This window comes from Lynx canadensis, chromosome E2 (genome assembly GCF_007474595.2).
Source record: "Lynx canadensis isolate LIC74 chromosome E2, mLynCan4.pri.v2, whole genome shotgun sequence".
NCBI classification, from domain to species: Eukaryota; Metazoa; Chordata; class Mammalia; order Carnivora; family Felidae; genus Lynx; species Lynx canadensis.
The window spans coordinates 53,441,885-53,461,780 of NC_044317.1; the positions used below are offsets into that span (position 1 = coordinate 53,441,885).

Consider the following 19,896-nt stretch of genomic DNA (forward strand, 5'->3'; position numbering starts at 1 on the left):
TATAGAGCACGCTTAGTATACACTAGGCATTTCCCAGGGCGGACGATTTACTGGTTATGTCCAGGCTTTGCGTCTCTGCAAGTCTGAATTGAAGGATTAACCACTTCCTCTAGAGATCGGGAAGCTCACTTCCCCAAGTATATTAGCCACTTTTCTTGCTGCGTGTTGAGAGACAATTGAGAAGGGACAACTCCCCTGCCTCCAATTTATAAGGAGAGCAAGTGAGAAATCGGAAGTCAAAGTCCTTCAAATCACCCCAGAAAACGGGAATTTACTACAGCATCCACCTACCCCCAGGGACCAAGGCATACATTTCCCACCAGTTTCTAGACATCTAGGCATCTGGACACCTAGACATTTATTTCCCTAGCTCACCCAGGCAAGCTTCCATCCCAGGGGACAAACAAGGGAAGAGGTGCATATCCAATCCCCTAAGTGCCTCCACGGTGTCGGTGTCGGGAACCCTGGCGTCCCTACAAGGCTCTGGACCTTAGGCCCTTCATCCTAAGGTCCCTTTAAATACTTTGTCCCTTACCTGAGTCCCGCCCAGGACAGGTAATCACAAACCCCGCCCCTCTGCCAGAAACCGGGATCCGTCTGATTACAGGGAGAGGGGCACCCCTCCTTTCACTCCCCTCCCCTCTCCCCTATCCCCCATTCACAGCTGGCCTTAGCTGGCCTGGCCCAGGAAGCCCCAATTAAAGAAGAGGGGACAGTCGCTCACAGGTCTGGGCAGGTAAGTGAATGTCCCCTGGAGGCAGAGCCTGGCTTGGAGACCCTGGTCCCCCAGTTCTCGGCCCCTCTGGGACTCAGAAGCTTGGGTCCCCCAGTCCCAGGGGTCCAGGACCCCCACTCCCTTTGCCCCCCCTGGACCCAAGAATATACTCTTTGCCTCTCCTGTTCTGGTCTCTCCTGTAATCTTTGATCTCTGTGGGTGGATGTGGTAATGAGCACAGGGAGAGGCAAGTATAGGTGGAAACTACCTGGAAGAAAGGAATCTTGATCACCAACAGACATGTTTAAGAGCACCTACTATGTGCCAAAATTCATGCTGGGCGCTGCAGACCCGGTAGGGAAAAAGATAAGCTCCCTGCTCCAGTCTCTGGAGGCACACACAGCTTTCACTCAAATCCTGCTTCTGAATCTTGCAAATCGCACGACCTTGGGCAATTCTTTTATCTCTCCGTGCCTCAGTTTCCTCATCTGTAAAAGGGGGACAAGAACAGCACTTCTGTGAAAACTAAATGGAGTTGATATAGGTAAACTACCTTGAACTACCTGGCCCAGGATACAGCCTAGGTAAGTGTCTGCTATTATTATTACAAATCATTACAATTTGTGGACCATAGAGTCCAGTCAGGGTGACCTGGCCCCATTCCCCAGGGGCTGAGGCACCTGATGTCTCCACCATGCCCCGTTTCAGGTGTTCGTAAAATATGAGGGGCTCCCCCTCTCTGCTGCTTCTGTACCTGGGATTGACCACCTGCTTGGACACCTCACCCAGTGGGGACCAAGACCCAGGTGAGTGTCCGGGGGAAGAGCCCGTGTCCAGGCACAGACTCCACCTTCCCCTGACTCAGGAACCCTTGCCTCCAGTCCCCTCCTCCCTGAGCACTCCATAGCTCCCCATCCCCTGAGGTTGAGATTCTTCCATGTCCCCAGTCCCGGGAGCCCCCCCATTTTTCTATGTTTCATGTTCTTTGGGTGCAGAAGTCTTCCTGGACTCCCCAGAAGCCCAGAGCTTTCTAAGAAGCCGTAGCCGGATTCCACGAGCCAATCACTGGGACCTGGAGCTCCTCACACCAGGGAACCTGGAACGGGAGTGTCGTGAGGAGCGGTGTTCCTGGGAGGAGGCACGGGAGTATTTTGAGGACAACACTCTGACGGTGAGAGCCCCTCTCCCCAGGCCCTGGGATGTCCTGGCCCCCAACTCCCTCTACCCTGGGTCTCAGAAGTCGGGGCGCGGGCAGGTTGGGGGGATGGACTGTCCCAGCTGATATGCTGTCTTTCCACCTGCTCTATTCTTACCCCTTCAAGGAGCGCTTTTGGGAGAGCTACATCTACAATGGCAAAGGAGGTGAGTGGGGGTGTGGGGGGGACCCCTCTTGTTCTGTGCAGCTAAGGCAGCCCCCTTCCCGTGGAGGTCCGAACCCACACCCCCTGCCCCAAATGTGCCTCCTGCAAATTCCATGCTCCCTGAGTTCCTGGAGGTAGTTATCAAAAGAGTCCCCTCCTTTGAGACTAGAGCCCCTGCCTGAGGAACCTACCACACTTATCTGGAGGAGGCCTCCTGTCCTTAGGAAGGAGGAAGTGCGGGTGGAGAGAGGGGTGACAGCCCAGGGGCCTGTCAGGCTTCAGGCTCAGAGGTGCTAACCTCTTTGGAGTGCAGAGCCCCGGCCCCTTTTGCAGCTTGGTTGCTAGGGGGACTGCTCCCTAGCAACAGGGCCTGGCCAAGGCAGGCCGGGCATTGGAAGCCTGTGCATCCTCACCTGCCCAGTCCGCCCACCCCCAACCCTTCCTGTGAGTTCTAAGGCCCCACCATGGCTGCAGCCTTGTTGCTAAGGGGGGACTGCTCCTTAGCAACGAGGCCGGGCCAGGCCGGACCAAGGAAGCCTGCAGCCCTCACTACCTGGCTGGCTTCCCCTCCCCCACGGGCCCATCCCAGCCTTGGCCTGGTTACTAAGGAGGCCTCCCTAGCAACCACACCTAGCCAGGCTCAGGACCCAAGGCCCACTGCCCAGGGAGGAACCCCCTCCCGGTACCAGATGCCCCACCCCTCCCCGTGGCCTGGTTGCTAGGGTGGATGCCCCTTAGCAACAAGCCCTGGGTCTGCTGGAGTCCTCACACTGGAGCCTGGTTGCTAGGGGAGGTAACTACCTCGCTGCTGGCCTAGTGAGGCCCAGTGGCTTCTTGAATCCACCTGAAATATATCAGAATCTGGAGGGCCTGCCTTCTGGGTGCAGCTCTCCGCTAAGGGGGCTAAAAGCCACCAGGGATTCACTGTTTGAGGAAAGCTCCCCACCCAGTGCTACAGGAAGTCTCCCCAGCAGCAAGACAGAGGAGGGCCTCACAGACCTTTGGAGTTCTCCCTGTGTGCCTGTTTCTCCTCAGAAGCATGGCCTTGGATTGCTAAAGGCCTAGGGTCCTAGCAAAGGGTCCCCCCGAGTTCTAGACACCCAATGATCTGTTGCTGGGGGGAGGTCCCTAAATTCCCCCACTGATAAATGGATTTTTCATAGCCCGGTAAATTCAGAAGCCTTCCTGTGGATTCTCCTCTTCCTTCAGAGTTGAGGTCTCGTCCCTCAGTGGCCTGGTTGGTAAAGGGACTGCGTTCCAGAGGGGAAGTGTTGTTAGATAAAACACAGGACACCTCCACCCCCATCAGTTAAGTTTGAATTTTAAACACACAAGAATAGGGACGCCTGGGTTGCTCAGTCGGTTAAGGGGTTAAGACATCCAACTGGACTCTTGATTTCAGCTCAGGTCATGATCTCACAGTTTGTGCGATCAAGTCCCGTGTCGGGCTCTGCCCTGACAGTTCCGAGCCTGCTTGGGATTCTCTCTGTCCCTCTCTCTCTACCCCTCCCCTGTTCATGCTTTCTCTCTTTCTCAAAATAAATAAATAAACATTAAAAAATGCTCATGAATAAATGTTTTAGTCTAAGTATGTTCTTTTTAAAATTTTTTATTAAAAATTTTTTAAATGTTTTTTATTTTTGAGAGAAAGAGTGTGAGCAGGGGAGGGGCAGAGAGAGAGGGAGACACAGAATCCGAAGCAGGCTCCAGGGTCTGAGCTGTTAGCACAGAGCCTGACATGGGGCTTGAACCCATAAACCATGAGATCATGAACTGAGCCAAAATCAGACGCTCAAACGACTGAGCCACCCAGACACCCCTTTTTGAAAACAATTTTTAAGTTTATTTATTTATTTTGAGAGAGAGAGCAAGTGTGGGGTGTGGGGGGGTTAGGCAGAGAGAAGAGAGAGAGAATTTCAAACAGGCTACACTCTGTCAGCGTGGAGCCAGATTTGGGACTTGAACTGACGAACTGTGAGATCATGACCTGACCCTAAATCAAGAGTCAGATGTTTAAGTGACCGAGCCACCCAGGCACCCCTAGTGTCCTAAATATTACATGGGACATAGTTATACTAAAAAAAATTATTCATTGTGTATCTAAAATTAGTATTTAATAGGGTATCATACATTATTATTTGCTAAATCAGGCAACGGTCACTGTGGGGGCAGCTGAGCTCCCTACCCAGATGGATTTTGTTTAGGAGGGACTCAAGCCACACTGTGTCCAGGGAGGGGCCTCTGTCGCCACGGGGATACAGCTGCCATATTTTCCAGTCCTGGATGAAGTTATCGTAGACCCTTTATGTGTTTGATCTCAATGAATTTCACAGCCTGTGGGGGAGGAGTTATTCCCATTTTACAGGGCAGCAGATGGAGGCTTATAGAAATGAGTACGTTCAGTTGCCTGGAGTCACATACCTAGGAAGTGGCCCCAGTTCTGCTTTGCTTCTTGGCCTGTACTCCTCCCTCTGTGGGAAGGCATTGGGTTGTTGAGGTGGGTGACAGCCCCTGACATGGTGCCACACCCCCCCCCTTCCCCACTGCAGGGCGTGGACGTGTGGATGTAGCAGGCCTAGCTGTGGGGCTGACATCGGGCATCCTGCTCATTGTCCTGGCCAGCTTGGGAGCCTTTTGGTATCTGCACTGCCGACGACGGGGTAGAGGCCAGCAGCCCTGTCCCCAAGAGTAAGGGGGATTCAGAGAGAAGGGGTTTGAGGGCTGGAAAGCAGGGGGAGGAGAGGAAGGAGGAGACGGGTCAAGGATTGGGGCAGGTGGGCACCAGAGGAAAGGTCTGAGAAGACTATCACATGGAAAGTCAGTCTGTGAGCTTGCGTATGTCCAGTTGCGTGTCTGTCTGTCTGTCTGACAATATCCTCAGTAGCTGGCACACAGTAGGAGCTCATTCAGTATCTGCTGCGTGTCTTCATGGTACCGTATTTATGTGTGACTATCACTCTGTGTGTATCGTGTCTGGCGAGGCTGTTAGCGGTAAGGTCTCTGGGTGTCTGCAGCATGTCAGTTTCCGTGGTGACAGGCTGTCACACATGTTTGTGTGTGCCTTATGAGTTGTCTAGGCATGTGTTTCTCAGTGGCAGGGTCTAAAAAGGTGCTTGAGTGTCAGTCTTGGAAGTATAGTGGGTCTGGGGGTTTTTAGGAAGAGTTTATTATAAGAGGGGCACTGGGAGATTTGTGACTGGGTGTATCTCTGTGTTATGTCTGTATCAGTGTGTGTGCCTGCCTACCTCTCTGCAGGGCTGTTTTTTTTCTCCATGACTCTCCCTGTGTCTGGAACACATGTATGTCTGTGAATGAGTATGTCTCAGCAGTTGATGCCTGTCTGCCTGTGTTCCTCCGCCTCTCATTCTGAGGTGCTGTTCTGTGTGGCGGGTCAGGTTCAAGGTGACCCTCATTTCCTCTGGTCTTTCTCCCTTCCACCCTCAGAGTCTCTGTGTCCCTAGGTCTTCCCTCCTCCTCCCAAATCTCTCTATCCTGTAGGTCTCTCCTGCTAACTGTACTTTCTGTCCCCAGGGCTGAGCTCATTAACCCCCTGAGTCCCCTGGGCAATGTAGGCCCCCCGACGCCCCTGCCTCCACCGCCACCCCCAGGTCTCCCCACCTACGAGCAGGCGCTGGCGGCCTCTGGGGTGCACGACGCACCTCCGCCCCCCTACACCAGGTACTGGGCTGGGCTTCTACCCGGGGGTGGGGCTCAGAGGGGAGGATGCTGCGAGAGGAGGGGCGTGGGCTCAGGGGCGGGACTTGGAATTTTGAGCTTATTATCCGGGGCGAGGCTTGGAGCGCGGGGGCGGGGTCCTATGCAATTGTCTGGGGGCGTGGCCCAGCGTTGTCGGTGTGGAGCCTTACAGGAGGGTGGGTCTTGTACCCAGAGGGTCCGCGATTGGCTGAGACGCCCGCGGGCGGGTCGGAGTGGTCTTAGTTGAGGGGGGAAAAACAGCCGGGTCTTTGACTCCCCATTGTGCCCCTCCCCATGCAGCCTCAGGAGGCCTCGCTGAAGAGCTGTTTCAGAGCTGGTGTTCCCCAGATTCACAGCGGATTCCAGAGCCCCCAGGCCTCTTAAACCACGTAGCTGAGCTTGAGGAGTGGTGGGAGTAGTGGTCGTCCGGCCCGAGGCCTACCCTGGCACACGTGTTTCCGCCAAGTACGGATACACGCGTATCCCCGGCCAACGTGTTCCCTCGTCCCGGGTTACTCGCGGGCCCCCACGCTCTCCTGACGGTGGGGGTACCCGGCAGCCCCGCCCCCCGGGGGTAGGCTTGCGTGGAAACTCGGACCCCGGCGCGTGGGCCCGGTGTACCGACTCGCGTGAGTGAGCAGGTGTGACAAGGCCATCGCCCTCCAGTGCTACGGGCCACACACACGCGTTTTCGTGTGCTCTCCTTGCACGCACACGGGCGCTCTGCAATCCAGGGAAAGGGTGGGGGGCATATTTGCAAGTGTGCTCTTTGGGGTCAGGCTCGCATTGCACCGGGAGACTGGAGTTGTGCTTCTCTCGTAAATTACAATGCTTTTGTAAAAGAGACAAAAAGTGAACGCAAAAAATAAAAAATAAAAATCAAACTGAATTGCATTCCCGGGTGCGTCTGCGCGCGGCGGAGTTGGCTTTCTGTACAAACGCTGCGCCCTACACCCCCAGGCCGTGCTACCGCTCTGTATCTTTCTCTCTCGCTCTCTCTCTCTCTCTTTTTTTTTTTTTTTTTTGCATTTGCACGGGATTGTGGGAGGAAGCGGAGCGCAGCCAGACACCCCGCCGCCCGCCCCCCCTTCCCCTCCCCCCTCCCCCAGCCGCCTTGTGCAAAGATGGCTGCACCGTGAGCGCAGAGGAGGAGGAGGCGGCGGCGGCGGCGGCGAGAGAGCGAGCACCCAGCGCCCGCACCCACCCCGGGGCCGCCCGGGACGCCCCCTCCTGAGCGCGCTCCCTCCCTTCTCTCTTGCAAGCGCCGGGGCAAAGGCGGAGACAGCGGGGTCCCTCCTACCCCCCTTTCCCTCCAGGGGGGAACCCCCCTTCCCCCCTCCTTGGCTCGGCGGCTGCACCCCCTCCCTTGCCCGCCCCTCCGCCCCTGCCCCCTCCCTCCCCAGCCCGGGGCCTTCCCGGGCCTTCGGCGGCTGCAAAGAAAAAAAGAGAGAGAGAGAGAGAGGGGAAAAAAAAAAAGCAGCAGCGGAGGGAGCGGCGGCGGAGGAGAGCGCGCGCGCGCCCCCTCCCTCCCTCCCTCCCTCCCCCTCCCCCCAATTTCCACCGCGGCCAATTCATGGACAGGAACTACCCCAGCGCCGGCTTCGGGGACCCGCTCGGCGCCGGGGCGGGATGGAGTTACGAGAGGTCAGCGAAAGCTAGGTAAGGAGCTGAGGGTGGCCTGGAGGAAGGGGCCAAGGGGTGGGGGCCCAGCCCGGCCGGGCCTGGCCCGCCTGGCGAAGCGTGCATCGCAAACTCCCCTCCGGCTTGCAAGGGAGCGGCCTTCCTCGGTTTGCAACAACGCCGCCGCCCCAGTTTGCAAATTGCAAACTCCGCCAAAGCCAGCTCCGGCATGCAAAGGGAGAGATGCAGCGGGAAAATGGGGGTGCAAAACAATTTCGGACGGAAAGGCCCTGGGAAGGTGGGAGGGACTGGCGAAGCAAGGCCTGGATTTCCCCCCATCCTTGGATTCCCGGCTTGCTGATCCCTCCTCCCTGCATCCCGGGCTCTGCTCTTGCATAGGTGGTGTGGAAAGGAGAATTAGAACGCAGACCTGGGGGGAGCCCCCCCTCCCGTCCTATTGTTCCGGGACTGCGCGAGGCCGCGCCACTCGGGCCCCCCCCCCGAAATTCCGCGCGCAGAGTGGGCACGGGGCCCCGCCCCCTTCCCAAGCTGGGGTTCTGTGTGTGTGGGGGGGGGTCCTGGAATCTGAGACACGCCCCCTTGGGCTCCCCCACCCCCAAAGGCAGAGAATCCTAGTGGATGGCGAGGAGCGGAGTATTTGACCTCTTGAGTCCCAGCCGTGAATTGGGGCCGTTGCATGGGAAGATTCAGATATTTCCCTGGTGTGTGGTTGTGTGCGTGAGCGTGGGCCCTGTTGGTGCTTAGTTGGCACCCTGCTCACCTGCGAATCAGCCCCCTTCCTGCTGTTTATGTCCTGCCTTCACTCTTCACCTGTCCCCAACCCCCCCACCTCCTGGGTTTCCCAGCATGGCTGGGCATGACCCCACATGTGTTAGGATTTTCCATTTGGGACTTCTCGCTCTGTATATTTCCTTCCCCACGGGTGAGCTGGATAGTCGTTTGCACACACACCTGGCTTTGTAAGGGCCCATGCATTTGAACCTCAACCCTGCGGGATGGACGTTGTTCATGTTCACACTTGTACCTGGTACTTTCCCCTAGTCCTATCCCCTCCCCACCCCCCATCCCAGCCTTTTGGGGAACAATCTACCTCCTGCTCCTGACTCGGGACCCTATATGAGGTTCAGGGCCATGTGTTCCCACGTGTCTGCATTAGAGTGGGCGTCCGTGTGCACCCCTCAGGTGGGCCCCGGGGCCTTGTGTCGTCCAGGGGATAGTGGGCTCGGTAGGAAGTCCATGCCTTTTGAATTTTCAACTTGGGGCACTTCCCTCTGACTCTTCACCCTCTTCTGTTTGCCTCGTCGTTGTGCATGTCTGTTTGTAAACGTGAGACTATCTGGGCTCTATTTATTGGGGCTTGAGCGGGGAATGTTTCATGGCTCTTTTCATTGGGTACCCCGGTTCCCTTGGTCTTCTTTCCTTTAGGGCCCAAGGTTCCTTAGGGATAACCCCCAGTCAGCTGTAAGATTCCCCCCACACCCCGGTTGATTTGCTGAGTTCCATTCTCCTAGGGTAGCTGCAGAGGACACCCTAACATCTCTCCCTTCCCCCCAGCTTGGTCTATGGCAGCTCCAGGACCTCGCACCCCGAGACCGACATCTTACACCGCCAGGCCTACGCGGCCCCCCACCCACTGCAAAGCTATGCCACCAACCACCACCCAGCAGGTACGGCCCCCGTCCCGCCCCGCCTGGGCTGGCCCTCCCTCCCAGGCAGCTGGTTGGCTGCTGAAAGTTCCACCCCTCCTAATTGGCCGTGCCCTGCGTCCTGGCCCGCCCCTTGCTGCCTCTCCTCTGATTGGTTGCCTCTGAGGCTGCTGGTCCCTGCTCAATTTCACGCTGGATTCGTCCACCCTTGTCTCTGGCCCCGCCTCTTTCGCTCCAATTGGCCCCGTCCCCTCAGCCCCCAAATCCCACCTTCTCTTCCAGGCTTTTCCTCCTGTCTATCCCACCCCAATCCTTTCCCTCTAGGTTTGCCCATCCTCTTGGCTCCTTGGCGCTCTGAATTCGTTCTTCCTGATTCCTTTTCTTTCTGATTGGCTCTAAGTCTTTGGACCTCCCTTTTTTTCCTTGGGTCTGCCCACCACCTTATTCTTTTCCCTGTAGTCCTACCTCTAATGATTCTGATTGGTTTCCTTCTTCCTGGGTGGACCTGCAAGTAGATTACATTATCCAATTTGATCCTTAACTTTCCTGGTTGGCTCCTTCCCTTGTCTCCTCCTTATTTTTTTTTTTGGTTTTTGTTTTTTTTTTTCTGGATCCTCCCACTTGAACTCAATCCCTTTAGACCTGCCCTCTTCCTACTAAGTGGCTCCAGTCATCCCATCTTTCCCCCTTCCTTGCTAGAATTGCCCAAATCCTTTTGTGTCTCCCTCCCCCTTCCACCAAGAACTCTGTCCTGTTGTGCCCACTTCCTTTGATTCTGGGTTTTTCTACTCTTTTGTTTACCTTTCCTCTCCTGGGCTCCCTGCCCTTACGATTGGACTACACTCCATCCTGCTTATTGCTTTCCTTTTTCCCCTTTGTCATCCTCTGCCCTGTCTCCTCAGCTTGGCTGTGTCCGCTTTATCCCCTTGGAATCTATCTCTTTACATTTTCCAACCCTTTTCCCTGACCTGACTTGCTTTTGGCCTCTTCCTTTTCCCTTTCAACTTGGCCTTATACCCCACTTTGCTGACTCTAACCCCCTTGTCCTTGGCCAGGCCTCTCTGGACTCTTCGACACTGGCCTCCACCACGCGGGCTCAGCAGGGCCCGACGCCTCCGTCATGAACCTCATCTCGGCCCTGGAGTCCCGGGGCCCCCAGCCTGGCCCCTCTGCCTCCTCTCTCCTCTCCCAGTTCCGCAGTCCTTCCTGGCAAACAGGTAAGCCCAGCGCCGACCCAGGAGGGCCAGGGTGGGGCTGGCATGTGGTCCGCCCTGACCTGTGGTCTTCTCCGTCATCCCTAGCCATGCACACGCCAGGCCCCACGGAGCTCTTCATTTCGGGCGCCCTGCCGGGTTCCAGCACCTTTCCATCCTCCTCTGCCCTGTCGGCCTACCAGCACCCGGCTTCCTTCGGCAGCCGCCCCTTCCCAGTGCCCTCGTCCCTCAGCCTTCAAGATCCCCCATTCAGTCCCCCAGCTAACGGGCTCCTGTCCCCTCATGATGTGTTGCACCTAAAGCCCTCGCAAGCACCCACGGTGCCATCCTCGCTGGGCTTCGAGCGCCTGGCAGGGGGCGGTGTCCTGGGGCCTGCTGGTCTCGGCCCGGCCCAGACCCCTCCTTACCGCCCTGGCCCTCCTGACCCACCCCCACCCCCCCGCCACCTCCCGACTCAGTTCAACCTGCTGGCTTCCTCTTCCGCTGCTGCCGCTGCCGCCGAGCAATCTTCCCCACAGCTCTACAACTTCTCGGGTGCTGCCCCGGGCCCCCCGCCACCCGAGCGGGCCCTGCCCCGCCAGGACACCGTCATCAAGCACTACCAGCGGCCGGCAAGTGCACAGCCCCCGCCGCCCCCGCCACCAGCCCACGCCCTCCAGCATTACCTGAGCTGTGGAGGCAGCTACTCCTCCATGGGCCACAGGGCTAACCTGGCCTGTAGCCCCCTGGGCGGCGGGGAGCCCTCCCCTGGTGCTGGCGAGCCTAGCAAGGCTGGGCCCAGCGGAGCCACGGCTGGAGCATCGGGCCGGGCTGCAGGCCCAGAGGCGGCTGGAGGAGGTGGGGCTGCGGGTGGCGGTGGAGGTTACCGCCCCATCATTCAGTCGCCCGGTTACAAGACAGGCAAAGGCGGTTATGGAGCAGCTGCGGGTGCTGCCAACAGGCCCCCCCCGCCCCGTTCAACCGCCACGCCCAAATGCCAGAGTCTGGGTGGGCCAGCAGCAGCCTATGCCACTGGGAAGGCCTCTGGGGCTGGCGGGGCCGGGGGCCAAGCCTATTCCCCTGGACAGCCCCAAGGGCTTCTAGGACCCCAGGCCTACGGGCAAGGGTTTGGAGGGGGTCAAGCACAGGACTTGAGCAAAGGCCCTAGCTACTCAGGGGGGCCCCCACAGCCCCCCAGTGGCCCCCCGCCTCCTGGCCTAGCCACGTGTCAGAGCTACTCCCCGGATCAGCTGCAGGGGCAGCTGTATGGGGTTCAGGGTGAGCCATACCCCGGGCCAGCTGCCCATTCCCAGGGGCTGCCCACAGCCAGCCCCTCGCTCAGCTACAGTACTGGCCATTCCCCGGCGCTCTCGGGTCACGGAGGTGGCTGGGGGCCCAGCTCCCTGGGGGGTGGCGGCGAGGCCAGCCCTTCTCACATCATCCGCCCACTGCAGTCGCCGCCTGCCCCCGGCCGCCCGCCTGGAGTCGGCTCTCCGGGAGCCCCTGGCAAATACCTGAGTTCCGTCTTGGCCTCGGCCCCTTTCCTGGCGCCTCCGGGAGCCGGCAGCTATGCAGCCGGAGCAGGTGGCTACAAAGGCAAAGGGGATGGCTCGGAGCTGCTGGCTGGCCCCGGCGGGCCTCCTGCCGAGCGCACGGAAGATGAGGAATTCCTCATCCAGCATCTCCTACAGGCACCCAGCCCCCCGCGGACCTCAGGGGCAGACGGCTTGGTGGGTGAAGATGGGGCAGCGGATGCCTCCAAGGGACTTGGGGGTAGTGGTGGGGCCGGGGGTCCACCGGGCACACCCTACGAGCTGGCCAAGGAAGACCCCCAGAGGTATCACCTGCAGAGTGTCATCCGGACGAGTGCCAGCCTCGACGAGGGTGCCACAGCAGCCCTGGAGCTGGGCCTGGGGAGGCTGAAGGAGAAGAAGAAAGGGCCGGAACGAGGTGGCGAGACACCCGAGGGGCTGGCCACCTCAGTGGTCCACTATGGGGCAGGTGCCAAGGAGCTGGGGGCCTTTCTCCAAAAGAGCCCGCCGCCCCCACCTCCCACGGCTCAGCCTGCCCAGCCCACACCCCACGGCCTCCTCCTGGAGGCCGGGGGCCCTGACCTCCCACTGGTGCTGCCTCCGCCTCCCCCACCACAACTGCTCCCTTCTGTCCTTAGCCACGCCCCCAGCCCCTCTCCCAGTGCCCCCAAGGTTGGTGTTCATCTCCTTGAGCCAGCCACCCGTGATGGGGCGCCCCAGGCGCCCCCGCCGCCGCCCCCACCTCCGCCACCCATGCCCCTCCAGCTTGAGGCCCACCTCCGAAGCCACGGCCTGGAGCCTGGTGCCCCCAGCCCCCGCCTGCGACCCGAGGAGAGTCTGGAGCCCCCAGGCGCTATGCAGGAGTTGCTTGGGGCCCTGGAGCCACTACCCCCAGGGCCTGGTGACACTGGCGTAGGCCCACCTAATACCGAGGGCAAGGATCCCTCAGGTGCCTACCGCAGCCCCAGCCCGCAAGGCACAAAGGCCCCCCGCTTTGTGCCACTCACGTCCATCTGTTTTCCTGACTCCTTGCTCCAAGACGAGGAGCGCAGCTTCTTCCCCACCATGGAGGAGATGTTCGGCGGAGGGGCGGCAGACGACTATGGCAAGGCCGGACCGCCTGAGGACGAGGGTGACCCTAAGGCGGGGACTGGGCCGCCTCCTGGCCCCCCTGCCTATGATCCCTATGGGCCCTACTGCCCTAGCCGGGCGTCTGGAGCTGGGCCTGAGACGCCGGGCCTGGGCCTGGACCCCAACAAACCGCCTGAGCTGCCCTCCACGGTCAATGCCGAGCCTCTGGGCCTGATCCAGAGTGGGCCGCACCAGGCGGCCCCGCCACCCCCGCCTCCCCCTCCACCGCCGCCACCTGCCTCCGAGCCCAAGGGAGGCTTGACCTCACCCATCTTCTGCTCTACCAAGCCAAAGAAGCTGCTCAAGACGTCCTCCTTCCACCTGCTACGGCGCCGCGACCCGCCCTTCCAGACGCCCAAGAAGTTGTACGCCCAGGAGTACGAGTTTGAGGCGGATGAGGACAAGGCCGATGTGCCCGCTGATATCCGCCTCAACCCTCGGCGCCTGCCCGACCTGGTGTCCAGCTGCCGTTCCCGCCCGGCCCTTTCACCCCTGGGTGACATCGACTTCTGTCCACCCAACCCAGGCCCCGATGGCCCCAGGCGCCGTGGCCGCAAGCCGACAAAGGCCAAGCGTGATGGCCCACCCCGGCCCCGGGGTAGGCCCCGGATCCGCCCGCTGGAGGTCCCCACCACTGCTGGGCCAGCCTCAGCCTCCACACCCACTGATGGAGCCAAGAAACCTCGGGGCCGGGGCCGTGGTCGGGGCAGGAAAGCCGAGGAGGTAGGGGGCACACGGCTGGAGCCCCTGAAGCCACTTAAGGTGAGGGGGACTGGGGTCTGGATGGCTTAAGTTTTCAAGAAAGCAGAGGGTTGGGGCCACGGTTGAGGTTCCGGGGCGTGATGGGGGCTGTGGTTTATGTTCCTGAAACTTGTGAGGAAATGAATCTCTGGGCTGGGATTCCAGGCTTCCACTGTTGGAGGGATCTGAGAATTGACACTTTGGGGTCTGGAGGGAGGGAGGTACAGGGTATTGGCGCTTAGGTTCTTAGGTGCTAGGTCTTAAAGGACCAGCGATTGGGGGTTCCTAGATTCCTGCGTCTTGGGGGTGCGGGTGGAGGGTCTGGAGATTGGGTTCCTGGGCTGTAAGCAAAGGAGGATCAGGGAGCATCGAGGGAGGAACTCCAGTCCTGTTCTGGAATCAGAAGGGGTCTGTGGGCTTGAATTCTAGAGTTCTACAGGCTGAAAGTGGGGATTTGACCTGGGTCTTAAGTGAGGGTTGGGGGCCTGCGCTCCTGCTTCTGATGGGGGAGGGGACTTGGGGCCCCAGATCCGTGGGTCCTGACTCCCCATCGCCCCAATATCTAGATCAAGCTGTCTGTGCCCAAGGCCGGTGAGGGTCTGGGAGCCTCGTCAGGCGACGCTGTATCCGGCGCTGACCACAACAGCCTGGACTCCAGCCTGACTCGGGAGAAGATTGAGGCCAAGATCAAGGAGGTGGAAGAAAAGCAGCCAGAGATGAAGTCCGGCTTCATGGCCTCCTTCCTGGACTTCCTCAAGTCAGGCAAGCGTCATCCGCCACTCTATCAGGCCGGCCTGACGCCCCCACTCAGCCCCCCCAAGAGCGTGCCGCCCTCTGTGCCGGCCCGGGGCCTGCAGCCCCAGCCCCCTGCCGCCCCCACTGTGCCACACCCCCCGCCTGCCGGCGCCTTCGGGCTGGGGGGCGCACTGGAGGCGGCCGAGAGCGAGGGGCTAGGGCTGGGCTGCCCTTCGCCCTGCAAACGGCTGGACGAGGAGCTGAAGCGCAACCTGGAGACGCTGCCCTCCTTCTCCTCGGACGAAGAAGACTCTGTGGCCAAGAACCGGGACCTGCAGGAGAGCATCTCCTCAGCCATCTCCGCTCTTGATGACCCACCCCTCGCTGGGCCTAAGGACACTTCCACCCCAGATGTGCCCTCCTTGGCAACTGAGGCTTCAGTGCCAGGGCCTCCCCCACTCCCGGGGCTCCCTAGCAGCAATGGCACACCCGGTGAGCTCGGGGATGATGGTTTGGGGGCGGGAAGGGGCTTTCCTGTTGTTCAGGTCACAGGGTACAGTTGTGCAGGTTGTGCACTGTTTAAGGGACATTGTTCACGTAGATGAAGTAGATTCTCTTGTTTATGAAAGTAACTTGTTAATTGAGGGCAAACAGGTGTTTTTAGTAAGAAAGGTAGCATTTTCTAATTTGCCCACAGATGCTAAGTGGGCTAAAGGGCCCCAAGGTGGGCACTGGAGAATGTGGGAAATGGGGCAGGTTATAAGTGATAGGGACAGGTGGGTGACAGGGTACTGAGAGAGCATTTAAAACTGGTGAGGATATGGGATCTGAGAAGGAGCTGGGATTTAGAGATGTATGGCAAAGGACAGAAAGGTATCTGGGGGTAGGGAGAGACTTGGGGAGGGTAGTTGAAAGAGACTGGAACATTGACTAGTTGGGTCTCATGGGGGGGGGGGGGCGCAGGAGGGAAAGGCTGGGGGTGTGGCAGGGTCTGGATAGTGTTCTGTCCTGAGAGAGGCTTTGGGCAAATTTTAAGGTGCTTCACTGGAGACGGAATGAAGGCATTGATTTGGAGGAAGGCAGCGGGGGCAGTTAATGAGGGTTTGAGGGCTCAGAGGTGTCCTAGGGAAGGGAGAGCACTTCTAGGGGGTTGCAGAAGAGTGGGAAATGGAGAGGGAGGCTGAAGGGAGGCTGAAGGGCAGAGGTGAGAAGAAATGCCGGGGGCTTCTGAACAAACAGAGTGTCAGGGTTTGCTGAAATGGGAACGAGTATTGGGGTTCAAGAACCTTGGAAGGCTCATAGCTCAGGACACGACTTGAGAGGAAGCAGTTTTAGGCATCAGGAGGGATTTTAAGGCAGTAGAGGGGGCCGTTAGAAAAGCCCTTGGAGAGTTCAGTGGGAAGTAGAGGGCATTAATGATCTTGAGAGTAGAGAGCAGTCTGAGGGAAGGGCAGGGAGAGCTTGTGGGGGAGGAGGACAAGACCCCCTGAGCAGGAAATGAGGAAGAGGTGCAGAGTGAATGCTTGGGGAATTGGGACGGAAGGTGGAAGGTGGGAGGTGAGAGCCAGCAAGGGCTTTGAGGCGACTGAGCGGTGTTTCTGGACTCAAATGGGCATGAGGCGTGGGAAATGGGTTTCAGGGGCTCAGAAGGTCCTCTGGAGCTGGGAAGGGGGTCTCCTGGAGGGACTTTGACCTAGCAGAAGGGCTTTGGGGGAGTTGAACTGTTGGCATTGGAAGGGACGTTCTGGAACAAGAGAAGAGGTGCAAGGGCTGGTGAATGGCATTTGGGAACTAGGAGCCACGTCAGGGCAGGGCAAGGAGCTTTGGAGGGACTTGGGGTGAGGGCAAGGGGGAGATGGACTGGGGTTGGAGACCGTTGAAGGGTGAGGAAGGGTCTGTGGTGAGACAAGAGAGGACTGATTTTTTGTTTTTTAATGTTTATGTGTTTAGAGTGTATGTGCACGCAAGCAAAGGTGTGGGGGCAGAGAGAGAGAAGGAGAGAGAATCCAACAGGCTCTGCAGTGTCAGCGCAGAGCCCGGTGCAAGGCTCGATCCCATGAACTGTGAGATCGTGACCTGAGCGGAAATCAGGAGTCAGATACTTAACTGACTGAGCCACCCACGCGTCCCCACAGAGGACTGGTTTTAATGGGGAGTGGGGGCGGGGGGGGGGGACATTGAGTAATGCTACAATACAAGGGACAGAAGGGGAGAGTATTTAGAGACTGGGAAGAGGGGTGGGGACAGAGCACCACATTTGGGTGGGAAGGGTTATTAGGACACTGGAGAGAGAAGTTAAGGGAATAGTCTTCCTTTGGCCTCCTCAGGCAGAGGTGGGTGTTAAAAGTCCCAGAGCGGGGCGCCTGGGTGGCTCAGTCCATTAAGCGTCCAACTTCGGCTCAGGTCATGATCTCACAGCTCATGAGTTCGAGGCCCTGCATCGGGCTCTGTGCTGACAGCTCAGAGCCCGGAGCCTGCTTGGCATTCTGTGTCTCCCTCTCTCTGCCCCTCCCCTAGTCACCCGCGCGCTCGCGCTCTCTCTCTCTCTCTCTCAAAAATAAATAAAAAATCATTAAAAAATAAATAGAAGTCCAGGAGGGGAAGGGCACCTGACTGGCTCGGTCTGTGGAGCAGGAGACTCTTGATCTCAGGGTTGTGGGTTCCAGTCCCATCTTGGGTGTAGAGATGACATAAAAATAAAATCTGGGAAAAAAATAACAAGGAAAGTCGGGGAGGGGACAGGCGACAGGTAAGCAGCCTCAGGAGCCCTGATTAGGGGGAAGGGCAAGAGCAGAAGATTCAGAAGTGGAGGTGAGCGGGATTTGCAGCAGAGATGGGTGTTAGGGTGCTCGGTGGAGAACAGTTCCCGTTGATCAGGAGGGATGTGGGGGTGCACAGCAGGAAGGGGGCTGGCTGTGTTGGGACGCTGGAGAGGAGGGTAGGGGCTGATACTGATTGACAGTGACAGCGGCCTTGAGGGACCTGCGCGGTGAGGGCCGAGGGGGCCTCGCGGTGCCGGTGGGTGCCTGGGTGCGTAGTCCGCCCTGACGCCCCTCTCGCCCCCAGAGCCCCCGCTGCTGGAGGAGAAGCCCCCGCCCTCGCCGCCCCCCGCCCCGACGCCGCAGCCACCGCCGCCGCCACCCCCACCGCCGGCCCTGCCCTCGCCGCCCCCGCTGGTGGCCCCTGCGCCCAGCTCGCCGCCCGCCCCGCCGCCCTTGCCCTCGCCGCCCGCCCCGCCCCCGCCGGCCGCCCCCGCGCCGGAGGAGCCCCCTGCCCCGTCCCCCGAGGAGCCCGAGCCTCCGGACGCCCGGCCCCTGCACTTGGCCAAGAAGCAGGAGACGGCAGCCGTGTGCGGGGAGACGGACGAGGAGGCGGGCGAGAGCGGCGGGGAGGGCATCTTCCGGGAGCGCGACGAGTTCGTCATCCGCGCCGAGGACATCCCTTCCCTCAAGGTGAGTCCCCGGCATGGCACGCTGGGCCCGGGGGTTTGGTCCCTCAGCGGTTATGGAATGCCTGCCGGGTGACAGGCCCCGAATCCACAGGCCGATGGGGCCAGAACATCCAGAGGACATGCGGGGCTCTGAGATGCGGGGGGCGTGTGTGTCCCATAAAGGAGAGCGACGGTTAACATTTATTGCAGGTATTGTGGGGGCTGGGGTTCCAGGAGGCAGGTCCTGGTCTCGGTAAAGCTTCTAATGTAATGGCACAAGCCAAGAGAGTGGTGACTTGGCGAGGTATGCTGTGTTGGTGGACGCGTGTGGAATCGACAGAATATACCTGTGAATGCGCGCGCATGCCGAGGTAGTCTGTAAACTGAGTAGCCAATGATTTGGGAGCGTGAGGCCACATCTTAAAACACTTTATACAGATCGCCGCGTTCACTGCTCCCAGTTACGCTACTCCAGAGGTTGGCAAACTGGCCTGGATGGGCCAAGTGCAGCCCACGACCTCTTCCTATAAATAACGTTTTACTGGCACCCAGCCATGCCCAGACGTTTCCAAATCCTCCAGCGCCCATATCGTGGCAGGGTGAAATGGTTGAGGCAGAGGCTAGCTGACCCACAAAGCCAAGAATCTTTCTTTTCTGCTCCATGATGGAAAAAGTTTGCCGATCTCTGCTCCACTCGGTTCGTGGGACAGATAGGTTTGGACCAGAGGATTAATAGCAGGGGTGCTTGGTGAGGGTAGGTGACTTCAGGCGCTCGTGCAGTGCGTCTCCCAGAACAGGAGACTGAGCAAGTGCTTGGTGGGTCAGCAAGCCATGGTTCCCTTGATGGCGACCCTGAAGACTAAGCTCCTTCTTCATATTAGTCACTGTCACGGACTGGGTATTGATTACGGGGCCAGGAACACGTGTGGCCCTTGATGTACGTCATCGCGTTTAATTTAATCTCGGGTGTTGTTTCTTCAGACGGAGATGTTGCGGGATGAATTAATTATAAGGTTAATAACTTGTGTTATGCTTTATTATCTCGTGTACTTTGGGAGATGAACTTAATGTGTTATTTACAGTCTTATCTTTATTTTTATTTATTTTATTTTATTTTTTAAGGTTTTTTTTTTTTTTTTTAAGTATGAAATTTATTGTCAAATCGGTTTCCATACAACACCCAGTGCTCATCCCAGCAGGTGCCCTCCTCAATACCCGTCACCCACCCTTCCCTCCCTCCCACCCCCCATCAACCCTCAGTTTGTTCTCAGTTTTTAGGAGTCTCTTATGCTTTGGCTCCCTCCTTCTCTAACCATTTTTTTTCCCCTTCCCCTCCCCCATGGTCTTCTGTTAAGTTTCTGAGGATCCACATAGGAGCGAAAACATATGGAATCTGTCCTTCTCTATATGACTTATTTCACTTAGCATAATGCTCTCCAGTTCCATCCACGTTGATACAAAAGGCCAGATTTCATTTCTTTCTCATTGCCACGTAGTATTCCATTGTGTATATAAACCACAATTTCTTTATCCATTCGTCAGTTGGTGGACATTTAGGCTCTTTCCATAATTTAGCTATTGTTGAGAGTGTAGCCTTATTTTTAGTCGTTTTTTTTTTAAGTTATTTTAAGAGAGCACAAGTGGGGGAGGGGCAGAGAGAGGGGGGAGAGAGAGAGAGAGAGAGAGAAAGAGAATCTCAAGCAGACTCTGTGATGTCAGCACAGAGCCCGATGAGGGGCTTGATCTCACAAACCCCGGATCAAGACCTGAGCCGAAATCGAGAGTCAGACGCGGGGGCACCTGGGTGGCTCAGTCATTTAGCATCTGACTTCGGCTCAGGTCATGACCTCATGGTTCGTGAGTTTGAGTCCACATTGGGTGAGCCCCCCATTTCTCTCTCTCTTTCTCTCTCCCTCTGTCCCTCCTGGGCTTCTCTCTCTCTCTCTCTCTCTGCCCCTCGCTCACTTGAGCCCTCTCTCTGAAAAAAAAAAAGAAAGGTCAGACGCTTAACCCACTGAGCCACTCAGGTGCCCCCACAGAATTTAGTTTGATCTTTTTTTCTTAATTGTGGTAGC

General features: G+C 58.2%; 2 protein-coding genes across 2 annotated transcripts in view; both read left to right on the forward strand.

Annotated features, from left to right (window-relative positions):
- Nucleotides 1-165: 165 nt before the first annotated feature.
- PRRG2 (proline rich and Gla domain 2) lies at nt 166-6,661 on the forward strand. Its single transcript, XM_030297302.2, has 8 exons — nt 166-736; nt 1,195-1,299; nt 1,424-1,521; nt 1,711-1,886; nt 2,038-2,077; nt 4,626-4,764; nt 5,608-5,754; nt 6,073-6,661. Exons 3-8 carry the CDS (start codon nt 1,437-1,439, stop codon nt 6,089-6,091), a joined length of 606 nt encoding a protein of 201 aa, XP_030153162.1. The 5' UTR covers nt 166-736; nt 1,195-1,299; nt 1,424-1,436; the 3' UTR covers nt 6,092-6,661.
- Nucleotides 6,662-6,889: 228 nt separating this feature from the next.
- Nucleotides 6,890-19,896, forward strand: part of PRR12 (proline rich 12) — a 28,840-nt gene continuing 15,833 nt past the window's right edge. Inside the window, exons 1-6 of the mRNA XM_030297298.1 lie at nt 6,890-7,431; nt 8,968-9,080; nt 10,115-10,276; nt 10,361-13,677; nt 14,223-14,883; nt 17,458-17,843. Of these exons, the coding sequence (XP_030153158.1) occupies nt 7,346-7,431; nt 8,968-9,080; nt 10,115-10,276; nt 10,361-13,677; nt 14,223-14,883; nt 17,458-17,843 (4,725 nt within the window). The 5' untranslated portion in view covers nt 6,890-7,345. The remainder of the gene's footprint in view (nt 7,432-8,967; nt 9,081-10,114; nt 10,277-10,360; nt 13,678-14,222; nt 14,884-17,457; nt 17,844-19,896) is intronic.